We start from the raw sequence: 27,100 nt of genomic DNA on the forward strand, positions 1-27,100 counted from the left end.
GACCATGGGCTGACTTTAAAGCCGGCTTCAGCACTAAATCATTACAGGCGGTGTCAGTTACTTTGTGTCCGAGCTTTTGTCATGTCACGCATGTTATCGTAGTATCTCGTGTCTATCTGTAGTCTCAATAGCATGCAGTCACTAATTTTCGAAGGAGGATCGCAGTGTCATTCAGTCATTGCACGCCATGTTGTATATCTGCCAATTTCACAATCAATACTTTTTTTCTGACTTGTGAATAGACTAAATTTTTTAATGACAAAATTAGCACCAGGAGAAATGCACACGCGAACAATGCAAATAACTACAAAGGAGGTTTTAAACAAGAATAGTGATTCCACAACCTCCTTTCGCGCACTGCGTGTGGACAAAAATATGACCTCGGTGAATTGGCCACTGTAACTGAATCAATTATTCGAGGCCATGCTATGAAGGCGCCTTGTTATAATGTGCTAAGGAGGACCACGCACATAATTAGAGAAATTCGGAGGCACTCACAAAAGGTCGCAGAAAGGACTCTATCACTTTTCCATTGTTTAAGACATATACGGGGAAGATAAGCTGCGAAGATGAAAATGAAGTAAAACTCATTACTATCTTGTGATCCATACTAAAGGTGAGAAGTGCAGCTATAAGTTATCTAGAAAGGGAATGAGCTATTGGTATAAAGAAAACGTGGTTACTGCCCTTATGTGAGCAATGTGCATATTCATGCACTGATTTCGTTTTCATAAATAGCTAGCCCTCGGAAAGGGAACCCGTTTAATGCCTCTTGAGCCCTGGCACAACTGTGACAACAAACTTGCAACATGAAAGCAAACTACTTAACCCCTTTCACATTTTTGAAATTTTTAGATATATCCCCGCTTTAACGGTGACGAACAGCGCAGTACAATGACATTGATGGCAGTCGAAGAGGCAAGTGTTAGGCATGTTAATGATGCCATTTTATGATAGAGGTGCAACTTTCATGTGCGGAAAAGTGGAGCAACCGTAGCACAGTAAGGCTAAGCTAAAAACTGTCATGGTTTGGAACGAAATTACTAAAGTTACTAATGTTCAATCATTCGATTCTATTTCCTCTAAATAGTCCAAGCATGGATTTTACATAGTGGTCGAACTTTTGTACCAACTGTAAACGCGAGGCGGATTTTCACTTATATAAGCGACCACAACTTGCAAAGCGTTTCGGCTTTGGGAGGCTTCCGGAGCACAGCAACGCATTATACGGGACTGTCACCACTTCCTGCGACCCATCGCCGTAGTCAAGAGTGGCACAGGCATTGAGATTGATAAGCTAGGGTATAAGTCCATACACATAATGTAACAAGAACACAGTGAAACCACCCTCCACGGCATGTCCGTCAGGAGGCTTGTTATGCGACCCCGTTGAAAGTGGGCCCAGAAACATACCAGTCATATTAACTCCAAGACGCCGTCGCAAAACGCTACTCGACAGCCATCACAAAAATGTCAGAAGGAAGAGTGCAACAAGGGGTCTTCATTTTATTTGACGACCAACACCACTACACGGAAGTTCTCTTCAGCATTAACCTCAGGGCTGTCAAACTTGTTCTACGGGGTGGCGATCGACAACACATGTATTCATGCGTTAAAGGACAGCCGTTTCTACACCTTAAGCAGCGAGAACTGACTGCAGGTGGCAATGGTTGCCTTAATCAGTCTTGGGTCTTGTCGAAAGGCTTCGGAAGGCCCAGCCCTACAAGGCGAGCCGACTCTTCAACACTGCGCTCTCCACGAGCATGGTAGTGCAAGTAAAGCTCCTGCAAAGAAAAAAAAAAGAAAAGAAAAGGCTATGTCATGAGACCCGCGCCACAATCAAGTTTTCTTTTTTTGAGAAGATGAAGGAAGTGCAACACCGCCACAAACTCGTCACACAGCCCCAATCATCGACGCAGAAAATCTGTTTGAATCGAGAAGCAGGAATAAATATTCCCTTTCAACTCAAAGTGTAAAGCAATAAATACGTATTTTTGATGTTATACCACCATCCACAAAAATTTGAACAACCAAATTTTACTGATTAAGTTGCATTACTGTGTTGGGTTGGGCTTTATGGCTCATAGAAACAGTTTATACTGTGGGGCCAGTTGGCTGCAAAAGCTGCAAAAACTGCTTCACCCACCTGAACCGTACTAAGGTCTTGGGAAGCGGTAAATACCAATTGGCAGGAGAAATCTTGAAAGCGCATGAGATTGCGAAATGCAGTTGTGACAAGTGCACTGGCACACAGTCTGTTTATCTTACAGAAAAAGAAAAAAAGTTGTTAAAATGTACTTCACCACATTTCATGAGCGTTCACTGTTGTTGTTTTTGTTTTTTGGTTTTTAGATTGCCAATGAAGGGTGTTATCAATTTTTAAAGGTATGCGCATGCGTATTGTTGCTTAATGATGGGACGTTTTTTTCGTCGTACGATTCCATTCAGTTGTAAGTTGTAGCTCTGTCCTGTCCTCTTTTCCCTAGTCCTGTCTTAACGCTACGTTTTTCATTCCACTCATATATAGGCAATTAAGGCCACCATGCGCCAAACGCAAGGTTTAATATGTCTGTCTGGTGTGAGGAAAGTAGATATTATTTTAAAACACGATAACTTGTTTAGAAGGCTTGCATCTTTCAGGGACTGAACATCAGAATGAATCTCGACCAGCGGATATTTTTTCTTAAGAGTAACAGACAAAACTACTGAGCGCTCCTCGTGTCTAGTCCAAGAGAAGACACTGTGGGGTGTCAACAAAGCAAGTGTGCGAACAGTACCTTTCCGAAACTGAATCGAATACGAACAGCCTAGCTTCGGCACCGAACTGAGTACGAACAACCTAGTTAAAAACAGAATGAAATAAGAATCGAACAGCGATAAACTTTAATAAAAAATCAACTGATCACAAGATTATTCGCCACTTGTGCGAATATTAGTGCAAAACAATGACGCACTGGCGGCGGCGTTATACTTCATTAAGGTAATGCTTAGCGTTCGAAAGATAACACCGATCTGATCAGGCACAATCATCTCATGCAATGTAAAAGTCATATTCCATAGTCAACACATCAAAGAGCATCAATGCGATGTAAGAAACATTGATGTGAGAAACAATGAACTAGTGGACCACGCAACTCGAAAAGGTCCCCAGAACAATAAAGCAACGCTTCTATCTTATCCAAAGAAAGGAACACGTCGACATGCCTTCTGCTAAAATGCCTATCATCCACGCAAACAAATTAAGCAGAGATGATGGTACACTTTGCCAAGTATCATATTCTTCACATATAAAGAAGCAGCGGACCCTCCCGCTCATTGTCACGTGTCGCGATTTCAAAAAGTGTTTCTTTTAAAAGTTAAGCGCCTGCTCTTTCACTTCATCAGAATACTGATTTCTGGTAGCGGTCGTGAAAGAAAAGTCAACATATTAACTCTTTGACTGCTATGTATATGCATATCTGAAAACCATCATTTGCTACTGATGGCGACATGGGTAGGGCGTGTAGTGAGAAAGCAAGATAACTGATTAACGTTGAGTGTGTAACAGGTTGGATTCCAAGACAGGGCAGGTTTAGGCGGTGCGGAGGTAGAAGGTTAGGAGCGGATGAGATTAGGAAGTTTGTGGCAATAAAGTGGTAGCAGCTGGAAAAAAAAGAGGGTTATAATATAGGAGAGATATGAGGGAGTTCATGTAGTGCAGAACATGTGGTGCGAAGAGAGGATGAAGAGTAACAAATGGGTTTTAATGTGGTGCGAAGAGAGGATGAAGAGTAACAAATGGGTTTTAATGAAAGGAAAGCCTAGCAGGGGTGGTAGATAGATGGGCGGATGAGGTTAAGAAGCTCGCAGTGGTCAAAAGGATGCAGCTAGGGCAGCACAGGATAGGATTAACTGGGAGAGGCCTTTGCCCTGCAGTCGGTGTAGCACCCGCTGATTATTGATTGATTATTGATGAGAAAGAACATTGCCCTGCAGTGTATGTAGTCAGGCTGATGATGATGACTGGTGACGACAGTCTGCAAACTATAAGCGCCACATCACATGCAAATAGGCTGTGGACAGGTAAGACATTAGTATTATGAGCTATGGCCTCCGATGCTGGGAAAGAGCATCCTGAATAAGGTTGAATCTGGCCGGGTCGCCGAATCTTGCATGCCACATACGCCACACGAATGGACAGCGTAGCGGCGCTCGATGCACAGATAGAAGGGGTTTCATGACAGTTACAAAACAGAGAAGGCACTGTTCCAGCAGCAGAATGGACCCTTTTCGAGCTAGAAAACAGTGCAAGGCGACTTCATGCCAGCCAGCAGTTAGCACTGGTCTCAACGTAATATACAAAGTGAAAGCAGACAAAGAGTGATGATGTTGTAAAGTGCCCAGTGCCTGTAATGAGCAGTTGTCACATGCATTAAAGGAAGGAACTGCCTCAGCAGAGCCACTCACCCGGCCCCTGCGCGAGCTGGCCAGGTAGCAACGGTAGGTGTCCATCTTGGCCTGGAGCTCCTGGTGGGCCCGGCAGAGCCGCTTTTCGGTCGACTGGTGCTTGCGCGCCTCCGAAAGCAGGTAGCGCGCCGCCAGGTGGTTACGCAGCGGCTTCTGCACGGTTGGTATATGCGTCGGCAAAACACTATACGGCAGGAACACGCTCGGTTTCTTCAGTGCTTGGTCTGACATTTGTTCGTCACTTCAAATTTCAACATTCGCGCTGTCAAATGAATCTGAACACGGAGAGTCTGGCACGTCCCATACGAAAGCTGTGCTGCTGCTTCAACAAGGGTCCTGTAATGGGGTGTGCGAATTGTACTTTTTCCGAACCGAATTGGTTTGCTTATGGGGTTTAACGTCCAAAGTGACTAAAAAAAATTGGCGGGATCAAAAGGCCGTGCTGGCAGCGCTATCGCATCTACTCGTAACGCAAAGCTCGATGCAAAGCTCTGATCCAATCGGCAATGTATATCATTCAAATCTGTGCGCCAAAATTCAGCACTAGTAAAGGAGTGGGTAGCCGAGAGAAGTATTTTGCAGTTCATATTTAGCGTTGTAACAGTCAGTATACAACCATAGGTATGCACCAAAGCAAAATAGGCAGCTATACAATGCAGACCTATAATTTACTGGGCGTGTGAAGCTGGGTGCTAAAGCAACTCTACAAGAAAAAAGAAAAATCTGAAATGCTACAAAAGAGCCCGACGTCTACCCACAATTTTCTCAGCGCTGTTTTAGAATTCATTTACTTGATTAACTCCATAGATTTTTGCTTCACATGTAAACTTTTTCCCTTTAAATCAAATGAACTTCCAAATAACTGATAAATCCCATGCGCCATATAGCAGTATCAAACTCCTAGACCACCGGCATTAACCTTTCTGAAGGAAGCACCAGGAAACATTTTTTTTTTTCTTAATCCAGCAGGCTTTTGGGGGGTTACTTTCATCTATCCCAGCAAATTGTCTTCCAGTCGGCGAGCGTGAGCAATTTTGTTATTTTTCTTTCTCTTTTTTTGCTATGTGAAACATAGCTAGAAGCATCTTTCAAAGGCCAACCTCGATCCAAACCCAAAGTTCTCACTGGAGTGCGACGGATATTTGTTCCTTCGCTGATTCGGAGGCTGTTCCAGAACGCTGTAGAATATGTAGTAAGAAACCCACAGCGTTGGTTCACTGGTCAGAATCGTGCAAGGGCGTGTGCTACGTGACATGCCAGTGAACTTAGGGCAGGTCCGGGAGTGCTTCGAGGCTACTATATTCTACAGTCGGATACACCTCAAGCGTGCCCCGCAGGGATGGCACATGTGGTTATGCCGCTCCTCAAGGGAGGAGAAAAGCTAGGTGCTCGTGTACTGTGCAGTGTCAGTGCACGTTAAAGAATTCCAGGCAGTCGAAATTTCTGGGGCCCTCTACCACGGCGTCTCACATAGCCCGAGTCAGTTTAAAATGTTGAACCCCATAAACCAACCAACACCTCAACTCAAGTAAGCAGTAACCACCAGAAAAAGTCCTGTGTGACAGAAAGTCTACTGTTCAACCTTTTCTCTTTACTTCAAAAAACTAGCCACTACACCAAATTCCATCCAGCTTGTTTGGTCTGATCTTGTACCCTGTTTTCAGCGGAATAATATACAGGTATGCACATCGCATACCATGGCTCAGAGTTACCAACTCTGCTCTCTTTTTTTTGTAATTTATATCCTACCATAAACAAACTTATACTGCACATTTTGCTTTTGTTCTCAACTAGCGGGCATGTGACATTTTATTCCGACGCAAATCTATCTCAAGGTTTGCCATTTCTGTGTCCTTGATTCAGATGTCTACAAGCAACAATGATCTGAAGGTCTATTCACAGTTGCGAGTCGCAAAGGGCGCGCGACCGGCTGTCGCATGCGACTAGAGAGCTGCACAGGCGACCAATGTTCACATTTGCGAATGCGACCTGCGGGTACCTTTCCACTTCTTGTTTAACTTGACTATTCACCAGTAAAGCCATGGTAAAGCTAACTTACGTCCACGTCAGCTGAGCCGCTGATTGGTTTAACAGTTTGCGACCAGCAGTCGCAAAGCTGGAGAATCTACCAATGCGACCATTTGCGACTCTCGCTTTTTCATCAGAACGGTCGCGCGACCTCAGCGTGTCGCGATTAAGTGTGAAAGGGCCTTGAGACGTCACATACTCCTTTTCTTCGATTGTCTACCTACTCGAAGGCCTTCGAACGCTGCCACACGGACCTTTTCAATGGCCATTGAGTCGATAGTCTATCGAGTCAAAACGGAACAGCACTAAATCAAGATCTCGAAGGCCTTTGAACGTTGTGCAAGGTTGCTAGCGTTGACCCAAGGAGCGCCACGCGCACTCTCGTGCAAAGCGTCTTTACGATACAAAAACACGTGCAAGCGTTATTATTTCATATTTTTAATTTACGTGATAAATTATTAGTGTGCGTAATAATTTAAAAATAGCATCGCTCTTTTTTGAAGCACATTATTTTTGTACTCCTACCACTGCAACCTGCGCAGCCCAGAAAAGCAAACACAATGAAAAGAACAGCTGTATGAACCAGTGTTTCGAAACTTGCTATAGGGCCCATGTAACAACAAATGGCGGTTTTGATTGGTCAAAACTCGGGTGGATGGATGGACGGAATATAGGAACGTCCCCTTTGAAACTGGGTGGTAGCAGTTGCTTTCATGCTCATTTTTCCCCCCTACATCTTAGTTATTATTTTAGATTGGTTAACTATACCATCATTCTATTTATTAAATTTTTCTTTCTACATTACTAACATTGTCACTTTTCTGCTTTTAAGCCACCAATCTTCCAGTCGTTTTTTTGCTAGCTTCCACCGCCGGTTTATTCACCCGGCCACTGGAATCTCTAAACCCCAGAGCTTCAGGAAAAGTGACTGCACCTGCATCGACTTCCGGATGGATACCATTACATTCGAGTATAACATGGTCAATTGTTTTAGAGGAGTTACCGCATACTGCGCATGTGTGATCTTCATTGTTAAATTTTTTTGTAGCTGTGTGTTCTAAGGCACCTTGATCTAGCTTCAAAAAGTACGGCACTGCCTCTTGAGTTATCAAAGCAAGCTTCCTTTCTTATCTGCCTTTTCCACTTTCGGTATAGCTCCATACTGTTTCTTTTCCATCGAATTTATCCAATTTTTACCTTCTGTGTTTTTCACCTGTTGCTTAACGCTCTTTATTTTTTCGTCCTTGTGACCAGCATACTTACTGGTTAGTTTCCTAGTTCTTTTCCTCTGCAACAATTAGAGTTTGCAATTCTTCCTTGCTCTCTGCTAGCAACACAATATCGTCTGCATATAATAAACCGGGGAGGCGCTGCTCTATCGCCTTTCTGCCTAATTTATATGAAAGGTTACTTTCTTGTATTCTCCGTTCCAGATTTATCATGTAAAGCATGAACAGCAGTAGTGATAGAGGACAACCTTGCCTTAACCTTTTGTATACCTTGACAGCTTCCGTACTTCTTATCGTTTACGAATAGTGGCGGCGCCTGCGGCTGTTAAAGGAAATTGCGTACAAACTGCAAACTTTCAGATTTTTTATAAATGCACAACCGTCTTGAAAATAATATATGTTCAAGACTTGCAGGAGCAAAAATTCTTAGAAATAAAATTCGTAAAGGTAATATAAGCAACCGAAAAATGCGCTAAAAAAAACAGGTCACTTTTTAAAGCGCAGTTTCCATCAACGCGTAAAAAAAAAAAAATCAAGTTGTCCTTTAATAACGACTAACAACCTGCAGTTATTAAAAAAAGGTGACAGTTATATTTTATTTTGCATTTATACAAAGATTTTAGTTCTTTAAGCACAACCGAAATCAACGATAGTGGCACCACAAAAGTTGGGCGCCGAACACCAGACCTAGTTCAGAGCTTTCGAGTTTTGCCGTGTAGCAGCGGCACAACTCCTTCGAGTTCAATCGCGATTGAAAATCTCGAAGGCTATCGACTCAATCGCGTTTGAAAATGATCGTGTGACAGGGGTATAAAAAAAGTAGTTTTCTACAGCCAAGCGGACTATCTATATAAGCTTGTTCTCTTGATAAGGTGCTCATTGGACTAGCATTACGCGGTAATGTTCATTTCAAGGCAGATATAACAGTCAAGCTGAAACAACACTCGTGCAGGAAAAATATTTAACAGTAAAAAAAAATACATGAACATTTATTTACAGAGAATCATGATGTGCCACAGCTTTCACACCTGTAGTTAACAACTGCTACCCCAACAACCATTTACAAAATGTCTGCCAGACAGCACCCCAAGCATATGTACAAAATCAATTGCATAAAAAAATTTGTTCAGTTGGAAAATTTCCCATAACCATGCACCCACCAATGCATTAGAAGGAAGAGTAATATGCAGGGTGTTTCATCTACAACTATCAGCAATATTTAAAGACAGGCCTATTGAGTTATGAGTGCTTATTTTGGCATAGCATTCCCTGCAATGCAGCGCATCACAATACGTCCAATGTGCTAACTAGTAGCTTGGTCAAGTAACACCGAACAGCTACTATCTTACAATTACTGTTAGGCCCTTTATTAAGAGGCTCGTAGCCCCCTGTAACATTGATATCAATTTCTACAATTTCTAAAAACTGGTATCAATATCACCTATGGTGACCTACAAGCCTTTCATTTCAGTAAACCAGACAGAATAGTTTTAAACAGTATTCTATATTACTCGATCAGCCTGCTAGTTAGCACACCTTAGCTATATATTCTACCACAAAAGAAAAAAAAAAGTTTCAACTCAGAAAGCCTATTTTTAAAAACTGCTGACAGTCTTGAACGAAACACCCTGTATGCATGAGGTTAAAATCACTGCAGCACAGTACCTCATGCGACATATACATAGTTTCCCAGGAAACTGCAGTTATTGGGCTAACATGGGAATGGTAGTAAGTACAAGCGTCAAGACTTTGCTGTGTAGACATACTCATGCCTTCCTGTCCTTTCCTTGCACCAAAGCATTAGCGCAAACCAATACCTCCAGTCATTCAAGCCCACACTTATACAGTGGCTCAATCCGGCCCTCTAGCTTTTCTACATGTACGAGAAAACTCCGATTAGGCACATTAGTGCTACTGTGGATTCTTGACACCAAACTTTGTGTTGCCTTCACGACCTTTTATCTGTCGCCATCTTGCACACAACCTGATACATTAAAAAAAAAGCTGTAACACTTTTCTGCCTCTACCAGCAATAAAAGTGCATTCCTTGGCAAGACAAAAAGTGCAAGCAAAATTTTTTTTTCCTTCAATGCAACTTGCCAAACGGTTTGACAAGGCAAGCTGGCTGTGTACTCAAAGTATTTCTCACTGCACCTATGGTGCAGACATCTCACTGAACCAGACTTTCACGGAAGCAAAATGAGTAACTTCACCAACAGCCTAAAGCTGCACTTCAGTGTCATATGGCAGCTACTGTCAGATACAACTCCAAAACATACTGGCAAGTACCCTTCAAAGAAGGCACAGCAGGTAATGACATCAACCGACTGTCATGAAATCAATATCAATTCTTTCGTTTCCATGCCACAATTTTTCTGCCACTGACACTGTGCTGTGCTGTATAAGAACCACGGTAAACCCCATTAAAGAAGTCTCAGAAACTCAAGCCCTGCCTTATTTTGTTCAAGACTGCCTACTTCATCAAAACACCAATAAATATTTGCAAATATAAAATGCCACAAAACACACAGGAACTTTGTCTATAAAGAGAACAAATTATATTTCACTGAAAACCAATTCTCTTTGTTACCGCTGTTTGCATTTCGATATTCCTCATCCACAAAAGAGGCACCTTTAACTCCGCAGACATCACTCTCAGCATTACTGCCGAACACAATATAAAGAATTTGCTCCGCCACCAAACAATAATTTCTTTATGACCAACCAATTGGCACAAAAATGAAATATGGACTTTTTGCCCACTGAAAAAAACACCTCAGATACGGACAACTATGTCCATCCAGTGGGAAAACATATCCAACAAAAAAGTATGCAATTTCAATAGTGCTAACATCTATAGAACAGTGTTAAACACAGCCACTCTCCGAGTTGCCTGAGTGGCTGGTGGATTGGCCGGCCAGGAAGCCAATGGATCAATCCACTTCGCTTTAGTTGATCCCACTGCAAGTGCCAGCTATAGCGACATCACATACAAGGAGGTTAACTAAGTTGGAGAGGATGAGCAGAACTTCATGGCAGTCAGTCAAATGTGAATGGCCTCCCTTCAAGGACACTTGACAATAAATTTGTAAGTTATATCTTATCCTGCCAGCTCATCACTGACTCAGTAGACAAGGAAGCTTGCTATGAATTCTGGCAGTGTAATGTAAGGCATGTTTTGCAGTGAGGCATGTATGCAACACTTTAAAGAAAACATTTCACTGAACTGACCATCAATAATTATTTCGAAAGTTATCTGAACCTATCATATCTTCACAAAAAAATTACAAGTATATTGCTGTGTCTTGGCAAAAGTAAACACTGCTGGAAACTATGCATGATGCATTTTAAACAGCTCAGCCATTTAAGACATGCCTCATGTTCTACAGTTGAAAACAATCTAACACTCTGTATGCATATATTTATAACCATCTACTTAAAAAATAAAGGACACAATAACATGAATGGTTCAAAACTTCATGTGCACACTGCACACTGCACACTTCCATACTTGTGGAATTGAAGCCTTATTCTTCCAAAACTCAGATACAGTATTGTCTAGTAAAACCGCCCCACCGGGTCAGAGAAATGGCAGCATCAGACAGCACTTCCAAGATACACTGTAAAAAACGTAGTGATGACCATCTGTATTTCAAGCAGCATTTTGTTTTATGGACATGACATGCCCTTAATATTCGGTTCAGCAGAAATTTCAGACGTCGGCATCACTGAATTTGTGAAAACAAGAGGATAGAGGAAGCTGATCAAGGCCGCCGACCCCAAATGGGGGTAAGGCGTTGCTGATGATGACTAATTTGTGAAAACAAGCCTTGACACTTAGAAAAAGAATTTTAAATTTTAAAGTAGCATGCATGAATGTATAAGCTCTGTCGCACAAAGGGTTAAAGCAAGGAAGCCTGTTTTAGCCTTTGGAAGCTGCCAAATAATGCAAAAAGAGCAGCTCAATTTTGCCAACAGCTGTTGACGTTGATTACAAATTAACAGAAAGGATATGCAAAATCGTGCCATCTGCATTAATTCCATTCAAATATAACTCTCATTGCACTTTTGTCCAGTAAATTTAATATTATACTTGACAATAATAAGGATCCACAAAATATCGAATCTCTCTCTGCTTTCGAAAAGAAGCAGCAAGTTTCAATGGAGCGGCTAGTCGTATAAAATTATGAGATGCAATCTTGCATGGCTTGGCTCGTGAAGATGTGCGCTAGGGTTCAATGCCTTCGACTAATCGCAGGTGTCAAAGACTTTAAATTAATTCTGGCACACAACTAACTTCCAGAGGCCTTTGTCGGTATGCATGATCCATATACTGACTAATGTTTAGTGTTAGAAATGAACCTTAACTGAGTTGCTGACCAAAGAAATGAAAAATAAAAAAAAGGAATCACTTAGTATGCCTCTGCACGCACACAAAGGACAGTCAATAACACGAGTAAGGACAAAGCTTGGCTATTCACCTCGCAAACAAAAGCAAATATTATCCATGCTGAAAAACATGACAAATGATTCCTAGCCTTGTTGGCCTTTGTATACGCATAAGGCCCAAGCATGCACAGGGCTTTGGCAGCTTGACAATTTGCACTTGCTTAGAGTAGTCCACAGAACAAACAGCATTGCTCCTCTTCTATGCAAGCAGCTGAAAAGTACAGTGAAATGAACTATCTATCTCGCACTAAAAAAAAAAAAAATACATGGCCAGAGTGCAGCCAACATCAGTAGAAGTTTTCAGGGTGCCTGGACAAAGAGTGAAAGGATTTTGCAGTTGTGCAAGCATGCAATGAAAATGGCTTTGATGTATAAGGGTGGTGTACAATGCTTGCGTAAATTGAACTGAAAAATTAAAAATTGAGTTAACACAACCTATATGAGCGTAAAGCTCTAAATATTCCCCTCAGGCACATATCACTTTACAGTGAAAGCAGTTTTTTCATAATTTTAGATATTTATAAGGAGCACGGCAGGATTACGCAGAAAAGAAGCCAAATTCTGACCTTCCCAGTGATGAATAACACAGTTTCTGTTACATCTTTGTATAACAACAGTGTGACACAGACTGTTTTCAAGGTTTCAGTTATACATCTCTTGATGTACCTGCTGTAATAAGTTGTTATAGTAAAAACAAATCAATGCTTTAGGCACTTCAAGGCATTTCTGCCTATAGAACAAGAAAATGAAAATTGACAGACTGAAGCCGTATCAGAACTACCATAAAACACGAAACCATTCTTAAAAAAACAAAAAGAAAAATGAATCCCTGCATTTCATTTGCATGCCTGACTCGGCCCCCTTCTAAAGAAGGTCCTTAAAACTTCCACGCATTTTAATGTGCCCACACTTGTGGAAATTATGCCTTGTAGAGGCGAGATTTGATAACATTCAGGTCTCATCCACATATGCGGGGATACGGCGGCTGAAGGGGAGATGCAGTGCGCTAGTATGTTGAGTCATAAAGTTCCCTATCTAGACAAGACAGCCACATCGCAAACAGGCACTGAATGTTGCATCTTGCCATACATGAGTCTCCTAACAATACCTTTTTTTTTCAGTAGTGGAAGTTAACGTAGTCTTAGTGATTCATCAGCTTCCCAGAAATTATCTCATAGGCAATCCTATATCTCAATCGCTGCATATCCTTAGCTGCAAAGTTGAACGGCACACCACGGGAAAGGCATTCTGCATAAAGGCACACAAAGACCCCACAGTCATGATTGTTTGTTTGTTGCGGAACGCCCTTGACAAACTGGCAGTCCCATTTTCCATCAGGCACAAGAGGCGATCTTCGCTTGTCCTTGTGTTCCTTCCGCAGATAGGCCATCAAGGTCTGATAGCAGTTCCAGTTTTTACGACCCATAGAGTCGTAAAAATCGAATGACTTGTTTGTGATGTTTAAAACAGCAAGTGACCAATGGTCCTGGTCGTGGATGGGCACCAGAAGTAGGTCAAAGGAAAACAGGTCTATGCAGTCAGTCCAGCGACGCACAGCATCATAGCCACGGTTCCGGAGCACATTGAAAAAGTGCGCGGTCAGTGCATGCACACGAAGGCCATTAGGGTTTTCTGCCGAACGCTCTGTTATGAGTGCCAAGTAGAAGTCAATGACAACGTCATTCACCCAGTCCGTGCCAAGCACCGTCTTCAAGTCTTTGTGGGTGACAGTGTAACCGCAGCCACGCTTAATCACGCGATGCTCATCCCCTCGGCTACGCCGCAGCTCTCTATGTACAGCATCCCGAATCGAGTAGTCCATTTCCCCTGCTCCCGTTCCATTTGTGCATGCCACCGCTCTCAAACGAGGATCTTTCCTTGCAGGAGCACGGGCTGACCTTTTTCTATTTCGGAATCCAGGCACCATGTCTTCTAAGCGCTGAAGCGCGACCGAACATTCCTGCGTCATCTCCAGCAGACTCGACAAACTTGGACTGCTGCTTGGACCAGGCATGTTGGAAGCACACTCTTTGAATACAGGGCAGGATTCAAAGTTCCAACGGTCGGCACGACATGGGCAGGACGATTCAAAAACAGCCACAAACTTGAAGTCCATCGGGCCTTTCCGCCAGGTTCACACAGGTGACACAGGGGCTCACGAGGCACTTTCCCAGGGCCTGCTCCTTGCTTGAACACAAAACTGCTCCTGCAATCAGTGGCCACAAACTAGTCAGTGTGCCAGCCTCCATGGAGCATCCACAGAGAAGGACATAAAGGGAGTGTCACCTCAGCACCTCGGTACCTATTTCGTGAAGCAAGCGCCACTGGTGCCACTGGAGAAAAAACCAAGTTCTCCACTTCATACACTGAATTACACACTGGGTGCTCCATCCTCTTCACCATTTCTTGAATGTAAGGAAGGCCACTGTGGCTTCTACTAAAGAATATTTTCAACTCATAGGCCAGGCGGTTTCTTCAGCTTGATGCCGAATAGCTGGACATACGGTAACTTCACAGACAGCCGACGTTAGCATCTCCCTGAGTAATTTGCTTCTTCATTTTGGCAGTGGTGTGAGGTAGCATCACTGATCATCATATTTTTTACCTCAGTGTCCACCAGAATGGATCTTAAATGTCGCAGCAAAACTAATAATTTTGCCTATATAGTGCCAAGATTCACGTAAGTGCAATGCCGAAGTGACAACTACTAACAAAGAAACAAAACAACACCTAGTAGAAGAAAAAATGAGTTTAACAGTGAAAAGAAAAAAAGGGTGCTGTGATGGCTCTCGCGAATGCAAGTGAATTGATTAGCAAACAGCAAGTGATGAAGTACCCTATGAGCAGAAAAAAATGTAGTAATTTATAAAGCATCTTTATAGTGCATGCCAGAACTTCCATTTAATACACCAGCTTTCTTCCTTTTTAGCATCTTTCACAGCACCGCAGTGCTGTAGAAGACACTGTGCATGTGCATGTTCAGTATGTTCTCAATGCTCTAACATATTGCACAACATGGCTGCAACATATTACCAATTCATCACAAGACCTCTATTCTACTGTACCACAGCACTGCTATAACCCCCGTAACACTTAGCTTTTACTATAGCATTGCTCATATAGAAAATTAGGAAATTTAACAGTGCAAAAGCATGCAATCATAAGACATGACACAAACACTTCTGTTGCCTCGTGTTTTCTTGTCTTGTGGTAATTGCTTTTGCCATGCTATATTTCTTAAATTGATAATGCATGAACTCTCCCGAAAAGAAGTTTTAACGAACTGTTATATAAAAAATTTTTTATACAACAATAAGAAGCCAGTTGAATCTTTTTCCTGGCATTCTGCCACCATCACATTCGCTGAGGCAGCAGTTTCTGGGCCAATTGTTCTGGGCTCTCAAATCATCGTACAAGTTAGAGAATAACTGCGTCTAAACCAGAGCAAGACCTCGCACAGAACTGCTAGTCGCAACTTACACCTACCATCGGTCGGAAGTTGTACCGCAAACCATTACATGCAAAATGTCACACTATGGACGTCTATAGCGAGCAGCTGCGCTATCATATTGTCGCATGTAATCAGCAGTTTAGTGACAGTCTTTTACGGTTATTTTTCGCAAGCGATTTTACAATGCGCGGGACTGTTCGTGAAGATGGTCCACAGCCTTTCCCAGGAATACAAACTTCACAGGAATGGCATCCGAGCCATGCAGTGTGGCTAGCTTATTATGGCATGCAGCCTTTTGAAAATTCCTTTGTCCCATCCCATAACACCCTCCTTTTGTGGCAGCCATCATCTAGGTTCTCTTCATGGCTGCCCTAGACGCCATGGTGCCTCAGTGGTTACTCAGCCGGAGCACCCGGCCTCCATCCCAGCTGCAGTGGCCGAACATCAATGAAGGCAAAACATACAAGGCACCTGTGCACTGTCAGCAAGGCTGGCCAAGATGCTAAAAAAAGTATCTTCGATACTGCTACTCAATACCCTAAAAAACCGTATTTCCGGTACCGGTACAAGATACAGAATCGAAATCAATTTTCGATGCAGATACTCGGTACTGTATCGTCGATACTTCGATGCATCACTGAAGCTCCAACATAATAAGGGTGGTAATATGATTTGCGATGCTAAGAAGTTTTACTGTGCTTTAGTGTACCCCTACAGCTGCTTCTCCAATAGGAATACACTAAAAGAGCTTAAACGAGGACTTTCTGAAAGGGCTTAAACGAATCCAACAGCACGAAGTTATTCAAGCTCCTCTGCCTGGGCAGCTAACCTTGTCAGAACTTCACATTGGTTCGAAGCCATGGTTGCAATGAATCTGTCACTTCCATAAGCAGCCTAGCGTAAAATTTCTTTAAACTGAAGCTCTTTACGAACCGACCTGTGAGCACTCGGCTATACATACAAATATATCTCAAACTTTTTCCTTTGCTTTTCATTTCATACTACATGTTGCTTACCCAGTGGCCCGCGTATCTGGGCTAAAATGTGCAACTTGCAAGCGTTTGGAGAACTCAGCACTTATTTTGCTATTAGTGCAATAACGGACTTTTAAAGGTGTACATATTGTTAAAAGCTAAAAGGAAAATAAAATGGCTGATCATTTTTATTAGTCCACAAAAAGCCTCTCTACATAGTATGCACACGAGCACATCGCAGTGTTGTAAAAATCAAAGGAAACCAATTTGTTAAGGAAATGGTTAAATATCTATCATTAATAATAAGCACATAGGCTGCTACCTTTTTTTGGCAAATATTACGTGACACGGCCTCTGACCGATCAACGGTTCTTTCCAGAAATTGGCAAGGCTTCAAACTTAAAACAAAAACATATAACAAAATAATTTATTGCCCACTGTAAACAATGTTTACTGCAGCAACTCTGGCAGCAACCACCTATTACGATTGTATGACCAACTATCTGCTAAAATCTGTTTGTTCTTTAAAAAAAGGTAGCTGCCTATGTGCTTATTATTAATGATAGATGTTTAACCATTTCCTTAACAAATTGGTTTCCTTTGATTTTAATTGTTGCATTAAAAGCTAAAAGGAAAATAAAATGGCTGATCATTTTTATTAGTCCACAAAAAGCCTCTCTACATAGTATGCACACGAGCACATCGCAGTGTTGTACTGGATGAAGATTCCCTTCATCAGCGGTTAAGAGTGAAGTAAACCCATCGTAAAGCCGCGAAACCTTCAAAACTGTATTTGTTGTTTTTTAGCAGCCGCCCGCATGCGGCCTTATCACTTATTCTGGCTCGCATATCAGTTCTGTATTCTTTGTTGGTTAATGCTTGATGTCACGAGACGCATCTTTATCAGTTTCGTTGTCGCGCAAGATGCACCCAGCTCTGTCTTGAAGATTCTGATCACTCGCGTGTGTTTCTACAATGTTCCAGGTTGTGCTAGCAGCAGCTTGCGACATTACCTAAATGGTTCTGAACAGCCTTTAAATTGAGCATTGACGAGTGCGACGGGCATTTTTTGTTTGACGATCGACGAGCACGTTTGTTGCTATCGCCGCCGCCGCCGAGTTGCATAGTTCTTTTGCGGGCGCAAGTCAGCCCAATAAAGAGTTGCTTTTAGTACCATCACGCCTGTGTCTTCTTTTGGTGTGTACGGCCTTGTCATCACTATGTGACATCTGGTGGAGGTGCTGCCCTTTAAGTCCCGGTTTACCCCTTCAAGCAAAACACCAGCCCTGTTCCTGTCATCCTGAGGGATCAGCCAACAGGCCAACGAACCAGCCGCTCCAACCCGAACACGGTCTGCTGGCGGACCCCGTTCGATCTCAGAAGGCATCAACGCTGACAATGGCCCTGCCCACAGCACAGGTTGTTTTCGTCCAACCCCATGAGCCGCCCTACTTCCACGGGCGACCGGACGAGAATGCGGAAGACTGGCTCGACCTGTTCGAACGGGTGGCAACTTTCAACTCCTGGAATGTTGAAACAAAGCTCAGGCAAGTCTACTTTTCTTTTGTAGGATCTGCTCAAATATGTACGTTGTTGTGTTGTGTTGGGTTTTATGGCACATAGGCAACTAAGGCCATCATGCGTCAAAGTCAGGGTAAAGCAGTTCTTGTTAAAAATAACTCAGAGTTTGTTTATTAGCTTTACTTCTTTTAAAAAATCAAAAATAGAAGAAATTTCGACAATGGCATTCTCTCCTAGCAAAAGACTTCGATGAAATGGAATGTGTTTATTATAGAAACACATAAAATGTTTCCTCCTGATTTGCTCATATTTCGTGCATGATATTCATTGCATGTCTCACATGTAGGTTTTTCTTGTCCGAGGATGGTTCGAAAATCATGAGGCAGCTTTGAAGGATTAGGAGATTTTCAAGAAAGAGATTTTGACTGCCTTTTGAAGCTTCGTCCGAAAAAAAAAAAAAGAGCCCAGGCCCTCCTTCAAACAAGACTTCTGGCAAATGTTGAGATGAAGCGCCTCTTTTCGCCGCGCCGACCCTAACATGACCGAAGGTTAGAGAGTCAAATTTGACAAAAAAGTGTCGCTTTTTGCAGGTCTTGTCTGAAATCTGCCAAAAACCATGGCAGAATTTGAAACCGAAGCATCTACCATTGAAAAGACATTGGACATCCGGATGCACCACTACGAGCGACCACTTCAACCGGACTACTCAAGCCACAACCCCAGCGCATTTGCAAGCGGAGGGAACCTTCGAGAACTCATCTGGGAGATCGTGCAAGAGGAGCTCCGACGATTGCTGCCATCATCGCAACAACCCCAGCTGGCGACGCTTGCGGACGTCGTCCGTGAAGAAGTCTAGCAGGCGCTGGGCGTTCCTCAAGCGACGGCTGAGACAATTCCAGCACAAGAGGCAACACGAAGATCCTCCATCGCCGACGACAAGTGATGACGATGCAGCCATTAAATCGCCGATCCACAAGACAACAACGTCGACAAGATCACAACCAGACTTCAAGTTGACATCACCACCCAGCGACGTGATGACGGTGTGCCCCGTCCGAGACCTCAGCACGAGACGAAGCAGAGATCGAACACAGAAGCCAACGTGCAATACTTGGATGCGAACAAGCGGCCTTGAGGTTGCTGCCGACAGATGCACGGTTACCGCCCTAGTGGACACCGGAGCCAACTACTCTGTCATCAGTGGAGCTTTCGCCGCCCAGCTCAAGAAAGTGACGACCCCTTGGGACGACCCGCTAGGTAACCTTATTACGCCGTCGGGGCGATGCACCGCAAGGGTTACAGTAAATGGACGTACCTACCCTACCAGCTTCGTCGTCCTACAGCCCTGTTCCCACGACATGATTCTGGGCACGGATTTTCTGAACGAACATAGAGTGATCATCGACCTCCAATCCAAACTCATCAAGCTCTCAGCCAACAAAGCCATACCTGCTACGAGAACTTCGACGCATCACGTCGCTCGCAACATTCTCGACGGAGAATTGACCGTACCTCCCCGATCAAGCGTCATAGTCCCTGTGGTTACAAAGGAAATCGAAATCGTAGAAGGGGTTGTCGAAGGAAACACTCAGTTGTTACTGGATAGAGGAGTAGGCATCGCAAGAGGCATCGCCCATTTCAGTCATGGACAAGCTCATGTACTCGTCACGAACTTTACCGACGAATACTGGCACCTGAACAAGGGCATGATGATTGCTTTCCCTGATGAGCTGGTGGACACCTGAGAAGTCTTCGCCCTCCCCAGCCAACTTGAAGACATGCACCCAACCGAGCCGACCAGCCCAATTTCAACATCAACCCAGCGCTCCCCCGGGACAGACAAGACCGAATTCACACTCTTCTTGAAAACTACAGCGAGTGCTTTTCTTCAGCGTCAAAGATGCAACAAATTCCGTTGGAAAAGCATCGCATCATCACGGACAAGAATGCTCGACCACTACGTCAAAGCCCCTACCATGTATTGCCACGAGAACGCCAGGCCATGCGCGACCAGGTTGAGGAAATGCTGTGTGATGACGTGATCCAGTCATTGAACAGGCCCTGGGTGGCACCAGTCGTTTTGGTGAAGAAAGATGGCACACTTCACTTCTGCGTTTATTACCGCCGATTGAATAGCATAACTAAGAAGGATCTCTACCCACTTCCCCGCATCGACAACACACACACTGTAATGCTAAGTACTTCTCATCGATGGACCTGAAAAGCGGGTACTGGCAAATTGAGGTCGAGGGAAGAGACCGCGAGAAGACGGCGTTCATAACACTAGACGGCCTTTTCGAATTCAAGGTAATGCCATTTGACTTGTGCTCTGCACCAGCCACATTTCAACAGGTAATGGACACTGCTCAGGCAGGCTTAAAGTGGCAGATTTGTTTGGCATATTTGGACGACGTCGTTGTTTTCTCGTCAAACTTTGAAGACCATCTGAGAAGGCTTCGAACAGTACTTGACGCAATCAAGTCCTCAGGTTTAACATTGAAAGCAGAAAAGTGTCACTTCGCCTACGAAGAGATGTTTCTTCATATCGTCAGCAAGGAGGGAGTTTGCCCGGCCCAAAGAAAACAGCTGCAATCGCACAGTTTCCACAGCACGGTGACAAGAAAGCTGTGCGCTGATTTCTTGGATTGTGCGCATATTACCGATGATTTGTCAAGAACTTCTCGAGCCTCGCCAAACCTCTGACACAGCTTACAAAGGCAGACGTGCCATTTCAATGGGAAGCACCGCAAGCAAAAGCCTTCGAGCAACTTAAGCGCAGTCTACAGTCCCCCCCCCTTTGCTAGGCCACTTTGACGAGAATGCAGAGACTGAGATACATACCGATGCGAGCAGTCTGGGCCTAGGCGTCGTTCTCATTCAGAAGAATGCCGGACAGGAGAAAGTAATCACATATGCTAGCAGGTCCCTCTCGAAAGCCGAAGCCAATTACTTGACCACCGAGAAGGAGTGCCTTGCGATCATCTGCGCCACTTCAAAGTTCCGCCCGTACTTATATGGCCAACCATTCAAGGTGGTAAGCGAACACCATGCGCTCTGCTGGCTGGCAAATTTGAAATACCCCTCCGGCCACCTTGTCCGATGGAGCATACGTCTTCAAGAATTCAACATCACAGTCGTCTACAAGTTAGGCCGCAAGCACTCAGATGCAGACTGCTTGTCACGAGCCCTCGTTGCTGCACCGGCGAAAGAAGACGACGACACCTTTTTGGGACCGGTAAGCGCAAGCAGTTTCGCAGCACGACAGCGATCAGACCCTGGGCTGAAAGTGCTAGCTGATTACTTAGAAGGAAAGATCGCTTCCCCTCCTGCTGTGTTCAGGCGTCATTCATCATCGTTCGCGTTATTGAATGGCATCCTTGTGAAGAACTTCGCACTAAACAGGGCGAAGCCGCGGCAGGAAATTCTGGAGGCATTGCATGATGATCCCACAGCAGGCCATCTAGGGCTTGCGCGCATGTTGCACCGAATCCAGAAGTACTACTGGCCGCGACTGCCTGGCAAAGTTGCCCATTACGCGAAGATGTGTCGTGAGTGCCAATGACGCAAGACGCCGCTGATCAGACCTGCGGGACTACTGAACCCAATTCCGCCCCCAACCCTGCCTTTTCAACAAATTGGGATGGATTTTCTTGGCCCCTTTCCATCCTCATCTATGGGTAACAAGTGGATCATCGTGGCAACTGACTATCTTACCCGTTATGCCGAAGCAAAAGCACTACCCAAAGGTACCGCGGCAGAAGTCGCCAAATTTCTTGTCGAACAAATTCTCTTGCCACACGGCACCCAAGATGTGCTCATCACAGACAGGGGAACGGCGTTTACGACCGAGTTGACGTACGCCATCTTCGAATACAGTCATACAAGCCATCGACAAACAACTGCGTACCATCCCCAGACCAATAAACTTAAGGAGCGTCTGAACAAAACGATCGCGGACATGATCGCCATGTATGTCGATGCTGAACGCAAGACCTGGGACCCCATCTTGCCGTACGTGATCTTTGTGTATAACACAGCAGTCCAGGAAACGACCAGGGCGACCCCGTTCAAGCTTGTGTACGGCAGGGAGCCTACTACGATGCTCGAAGCAATGCTGCCGCACGCAACCAACGAGGACAACTTTGACGTCGCTGCCTACCTGCAGCGTGCATAAGAAGCCCGATGACTCACACGGCTACGCATTAAAGACCAACAGTGCATCAACACCCGACGATACAGCTTATGACGACGCCACGTAGAGTACAATCCAGGAGATCAAGTGTGGGTTTGAACCCCAATTCAACGCCGTGGACTAAAACGCCATGGACTAAGTGAAAAGCTGCTGCATCGATACTTTGCGTCATACAAAATCCTTCGCCATGTCGGAAAACTCGACTATAAGTCATTCCCGACGGTACGACAGAATCACAACGACGACGCGCGCGCCCAGAAATCGTATGTGTTATTCGTCTGAAGCCTTACTACACACGTTAAAGAACCCGTGGTGTTTAAACTTTGTAATGTTTTTATTTAAGTTGCTTTGTTTATTTTGGAACATCGAGGCGATGTTTTTTAAGGGGGGGAGTAAGAGCGCGAAATCTTCAAAACTGTGTTTTTTAGCAGCCGCCGGCATGCGGCCTTATCACTGATTCTGGCTTGTGTATCAGTTCTGCATTGTTTGTTCGTTAATGCTTGATGTCGAGAGGGGCACCTTTACCAGTTTCGTTGTTGCACAAGATGTGCCCAGATCTGCCTCCAAGATTCCGATCACTCATGTGTATTTCTACAATGTTCCAGGTTGTGCTAGTAGCAGTTTGCGATGTTATCTAGATGGTTCTGAACTGCCTTTAAATTGAGCTTTGGCGAGTGCGACGGGCATTCTTTGTTCGACGATCGAGGAGCATGTTTGTTGCTATCGCTGCCGCCGAGTTGCATAGTTTTTTTGCGGGCGCAAGTCAGCCCAATAAAGAGCTGATTCCAGTACCATCCCGCCTGTGCCTTCTTTCAGTGTGTACGGTCCTGTCACCACTACGTGATAATATGCACTGGAGCACACCACAGTATTGTCCTGGATTAAGATTCCTTTCATCAGCGGTTAAGAGGGAAGTAAAGCCGCGTCCACTAAAGAATCCTGGAGGTAGTCAGGAAACTCATATTTCAGTGGCGCCGCTTGAGAACTATGGGTGGTTGTAAAGACAGAAGCATTCCTTTTGAGCATAGAGTGCATAATATGGTGTCAATCAATTCAAATACTTCAGAAAAATTTCACAATTTTTCCTTTATGATACAAAAATATTTAACAACTTTTGTTCAAAATTTGCTAAATGTTTGACAACACTTAATTTGTTATACAAACGTATGTGCTGTAAAATTTTGTTCATAGCTTTCACGCTGTATATTTCCCAAAATCTTAGACGTAATGGTTTTTTCTTTTTTTTTTCAGAAAAAATGTCTAGTGGAAGCCTCTTCCGGAACTTCACAGTTAGAAGAATGGACTTGTTTCAAAGAAACGTTGTAAACTACAAGAACGGCGTCTAGCCGACTGCATCGTGGCCGAATGAGAAGCTCGTGTTCTTGCCGCCAAGCAGGGCCAACACATAGAGCCCAGGTCTGGAACAAGATCGTCTATAATTTTTGCATTCGACAGCAGACTGAGCACGTTGTTTAATGAGAATCAGATGCCGCAGAGAAGAACAGGGGAACGAATGGCAAAAGATGGGAGAGCGGCTAAGGGTATAGCACTGTGAATAGTCCCTATATACTGTGTGTTTACCTTTCCAGAGTTTCTGCTTTGTTCCTTTCTCTCTGTGTGTTTTTTAACGGCTTAGCGGCTTCATGGCACACACTAGATGCTCCCAAGTAAATAACCTTGTGAGCACCTATTTTTCATTGGCTCTTCAGTTTTACAGAAAGGAAATCCAGAAATGCGGCTGACGCTGAGGAGACAGGGCATTTGCAGGGAACTCCGAGCAGAAAGGAACTCAGGCGATACTACAAGCCGAGCTGTCTCCGCGTTTGCACTACTGCCTAAGCGAGTGCAAAATCTCACAATCTCACCCAAAATTTCACAATGGCTTAAATATTTGCAATCTTCTTTAGTATTGAGTATAGTTAAAATACACGATACACTAAAAATGTATTTTCGATACCGATACTATCATTGTCAGCAGACGATACCTAATACCTATAAACAAATGTATCTAAATATAGTACTGAAGATGCAAGTATCTTCGATATTGCCCATGACTGATTGTCAATACAATACCCCCAGAGGGTTGAATTTATTCAGGAGCCCCTCTGCTATCGCACCTTCTTCTCTCTTTCCATGGCAGTGCTGAGGTGTCCAACAAGGCGTGATGCAAGTACGACTGATACTGCGATTCCGCGGTAGAATGCAGGGCTTAATGGCTAAACCAATCGTATAACATGTTTCGGTGTAAAATTAAGGGCGTCAAAGCTCTGAACGATAAATCGCTGAAAACATTCCTTGGAAAATTAAGGTGCAATGAAGGATGAACGACTTTACACAATTAAATGCTGGAAAATACAAATGCATATTGTTCTAGTGCATTTGTACTTTCCTACAAGGGAACAAACACGTATAGTTTGATACAAATCAAGTCTGCAGTGACCACTACACAACATTCCGCCATGGTAAAAGTAGGCTGATGTCAAAGCTTTTCTTGTCTGAACAAAAAGCTGACCAACAGACAAAATTACTAACTCGACAATTTTGACACCTAAATTTTGACCACCCGAGGATCTTTATTGTTAAAAGGCCGATCTCATTTGGTGGTGTGATTGGTCGGCGGTGTACTAGAAGCACAACCCATTGTTACCAACTGCTGATTTGTTCTATGAATGTCCTGCAAGCTGAAAGATGGGACATGGTCTTGCGAGCCACTATGGACTCTGCGCAATCTGTACAGATGTCACCGAACTATTTCCAATACAGAGACAGAAACAAAAATGATTAAAACTCATTGCCCCGCTTAAGAGAACATGGCCAGCCTTGATGCACAGTTCTCGCCGGCCTCACGTTATCCTTTACCCTAACATCACGCACTATTCGCATTTATACTGCTCAAATAAACGTCGTTTTCAGCACCTCGAAGCCCACATGATATCTGAGAGAGGCGTAAGCAAGCATAGATGAGTTTATTAAAGTTTTCAATCTGCTGAACTTAATGTGCCTAAAACATGTTGTGTGCTGACCGATACAGCGCCTGGCACCTAGTTTATGTAAAAAAAGAAAACTCTACAAAATCTACTACATAAAAAAACTATAAGCACTAACTTCATTACCGCTTCGAAACGCGATAAATTGCGTAACGTTTTATAGAAGTGCTCGTAAGTGACTGCGCGGTCGTATTTCTCAGGCCACACGCCACATATATTCCACCTTATAATTGCCAGTTGAAATGCGACGGCAAAAACAAAGAGGTCTAACAGCTACAGTTTCATCTCTCTTAAATAACGCAGAGTACATTATTTGACTGTTCGCAGTACTTTTTACTTCAGACCGGCCAGCAGAAGGAACGAGTGCGTAACGGTTCAAGACACGGCTGCTCACCAAAGCCTGAAGCAATTATTGCACAGAGTTCAGTCGCAGATGTTTGAAACTTCTTTTAGAATGGAAAAAAAATAAAACGTCCCCCCATCGTCAGCCGAATACTGAGGGAAACGCACCTTTGGTAGACACTTTCGCAGTTCACCGAGAACAGACCGGATTAAAACCCGCGACTGACTGGAAGCCGCCATGATGCCTAACCTCCCGCTAGGATTCGCGTTACCGCGTTATCGCCGTAGTTTCTGGGAAGTTTCATGTCACATTCAATGTTGTGAAACATAACTAAAGTTTTTGTAGATCATACAAAATAAAACGTGGTTATATGCTGTGGTTTTATATTTTCTGTCATAATGAACGATATTACGCGATACGAAACTCATTGCCGAGGAAAAATTGCTTAATTCACTCGTCGGGCGCGGGGGATTCCATGACTATTCCATGACTATCCAAGATGGGTGACAGTAAAGGTGACGGGGAGAGCAATTTGAGTTCTTTAAACGAACTCTTTGACAGTGGGTTTAATTTATTTCTCGAAATCGAAAAGTCCACAGATAGCGCAAATGTCAAAGCCTACCAAGTAAGCAGATATGTAACGGCGCGCCTTGAATTCTGACTCCTTATTGATGTTTTGAACTCGCCGGGAGTACTTTATTATCGGCTGTGCATATGCCAAAAGCCGCCTGTCTCATAGGTTGGCAAGTAACGTGTCACTGGTTTGAGTCGGTAGCAGACCGTTCTGTTTCGTTCTATTCATGGACTTCTGTAATGATATAGTAACCATTTGGTTTGGTATTTGCTCTAGGACAAAGTTCATGAAGCAACTTCACAGTTTGAAAAGGCGACGCATCTCGTCAATGAGCTCGGGATCTTCAGCGAAAATGAAGAAATCGAAGAAGTCGCTACTTCCCATCTCAAGTAAGGCAGTTCATTCAAAGTGTACAACCGTGTCCTTGTGTGTGTCACTGCAGTACATGTGCTAGTTAAAGCAGGTTGGCATCAGTCGTGATCCCAAGCTTGACCTCATGACTGTGCTTCCATGCTTTTAATACTCCTTTTTATAATCACTTCACCCCGTAAGCTGTTGTATGGCATGCCTAAAGTCTGTGCTTGAATGATTTAAACTTCCATTTTTCAAGTTATGAAATTAAGATGATAAAGAGTGGTACTCTAGTAATGTGTGAATCTAGGTCTCGTGTAAGTCGCTCGCTGCCATTTGCTAAGCTGAACACCTTGCAGTGAACAGGTGCTCCGCCATTAATGACATAATAGCAGTAGAACTATGTTGCTGTTGTGCTGAAGAAAAGAAAGCATGTGCAGAAAAGATTATACTTTATCACAGAGCAAACGCTGAACTGCGCATGAAGGCATTGCTGCAGATAATCGGCGGTGCACACATGACAGTAGCAACTCTTTTCAAAGGCTTTTAAATTTC

General features: G+C 43.8%; 3 protein-coding genes across 3 annotated transcripts in view; 1 reads left to right on the top strand and 2 right to left on the bottom strand.

The window, feature by feature from the left end:
* Positions 1 to 1,486: 1,486 nt before the first annotated feature.
* On the bottom strand, positions 1,487 to 25,913 carry LOC146185555 (protein FMC1 homolog). The gene is made up of 3 exons (XM_084606498.1): positions 25,788 to 25,913; positions 4,447 to 4,599; positions 1,487 to 1,784 (listed from the first exon to the last, which is right to left on the bottom strand). Exons 1-3 carry the CDS (start codon positions 25,857 to 25,859, stop codon positions 1,680 to 1,682), a joined length of 330 nt encoding a protein of 109 aa, XP_084462624.1. The 5' UTR covers positions 25,860 to 25,913; the 3' UTR covers positions 1,487 to 1,679.
* LOC146185556 (sentrin-specific protease 1-like) lies at positions 12,404 to 25,887 on the bottom strand. Its single transcript, XM_084606497.1, has 2 exons — positions 25,788 to 25,887; positions 12,404 to 14,358 (listed from the first exon to the last, which is right to left on the bottom strand). The coding sequence occupies exon 2, from the start codon at positions 14,266 to 14,268 to the stop codon at positions 13,294 to 13,296; it is 975 nt and encodes a 324-aa protein (XP_084462623.1). The 5' UTR covers positions 14,269 to 14,358; positions 25,788 to 25,887; the 3' UTR covers positions 12,404 to 13,293.
* Positions 25,914 to 26,106: 193 nt separating the features above from the next.
* Tap42 (immunoglobulin binding protein Tap42) overlaps positions 26,107 to 27,100 on the top strand; it is a 31,017-nt gene continuing 30,023 nt past the window's right edge. The window contains exons 1-2 of the mRNA XM_084606496.1: positions 26,107 to 26,245; positions 26,471 to 26,583. Of these exons, the coding sequence (XP_084462622.1) occupies positions 26,120 to 26,245; positions 26,471 to 26,583 (239 nt within the window). The 5' untranslated portion in view covers positions 26,107 to 26,119. The remainder of the gene's footprint in view (positions 26,246 to 26,470; positions 26,584 to 27,100) is intronic.

The sequence above is a fragment of the Amblyomma maculatum genome, chromosome 6 (assembly GCF_055883805.1).
Source record: "Amblyomma maculatum isolate TAMU_Amacu chromosome 6, ASM5588380v1, whole genome shotgun sequence".
Lineage (NCBI taxonomy): Eukaryota > Metazoa > Arthropoda > Arachnida > Ixodida > Ixodidae > Amblyomma > Amblyomma maculatum.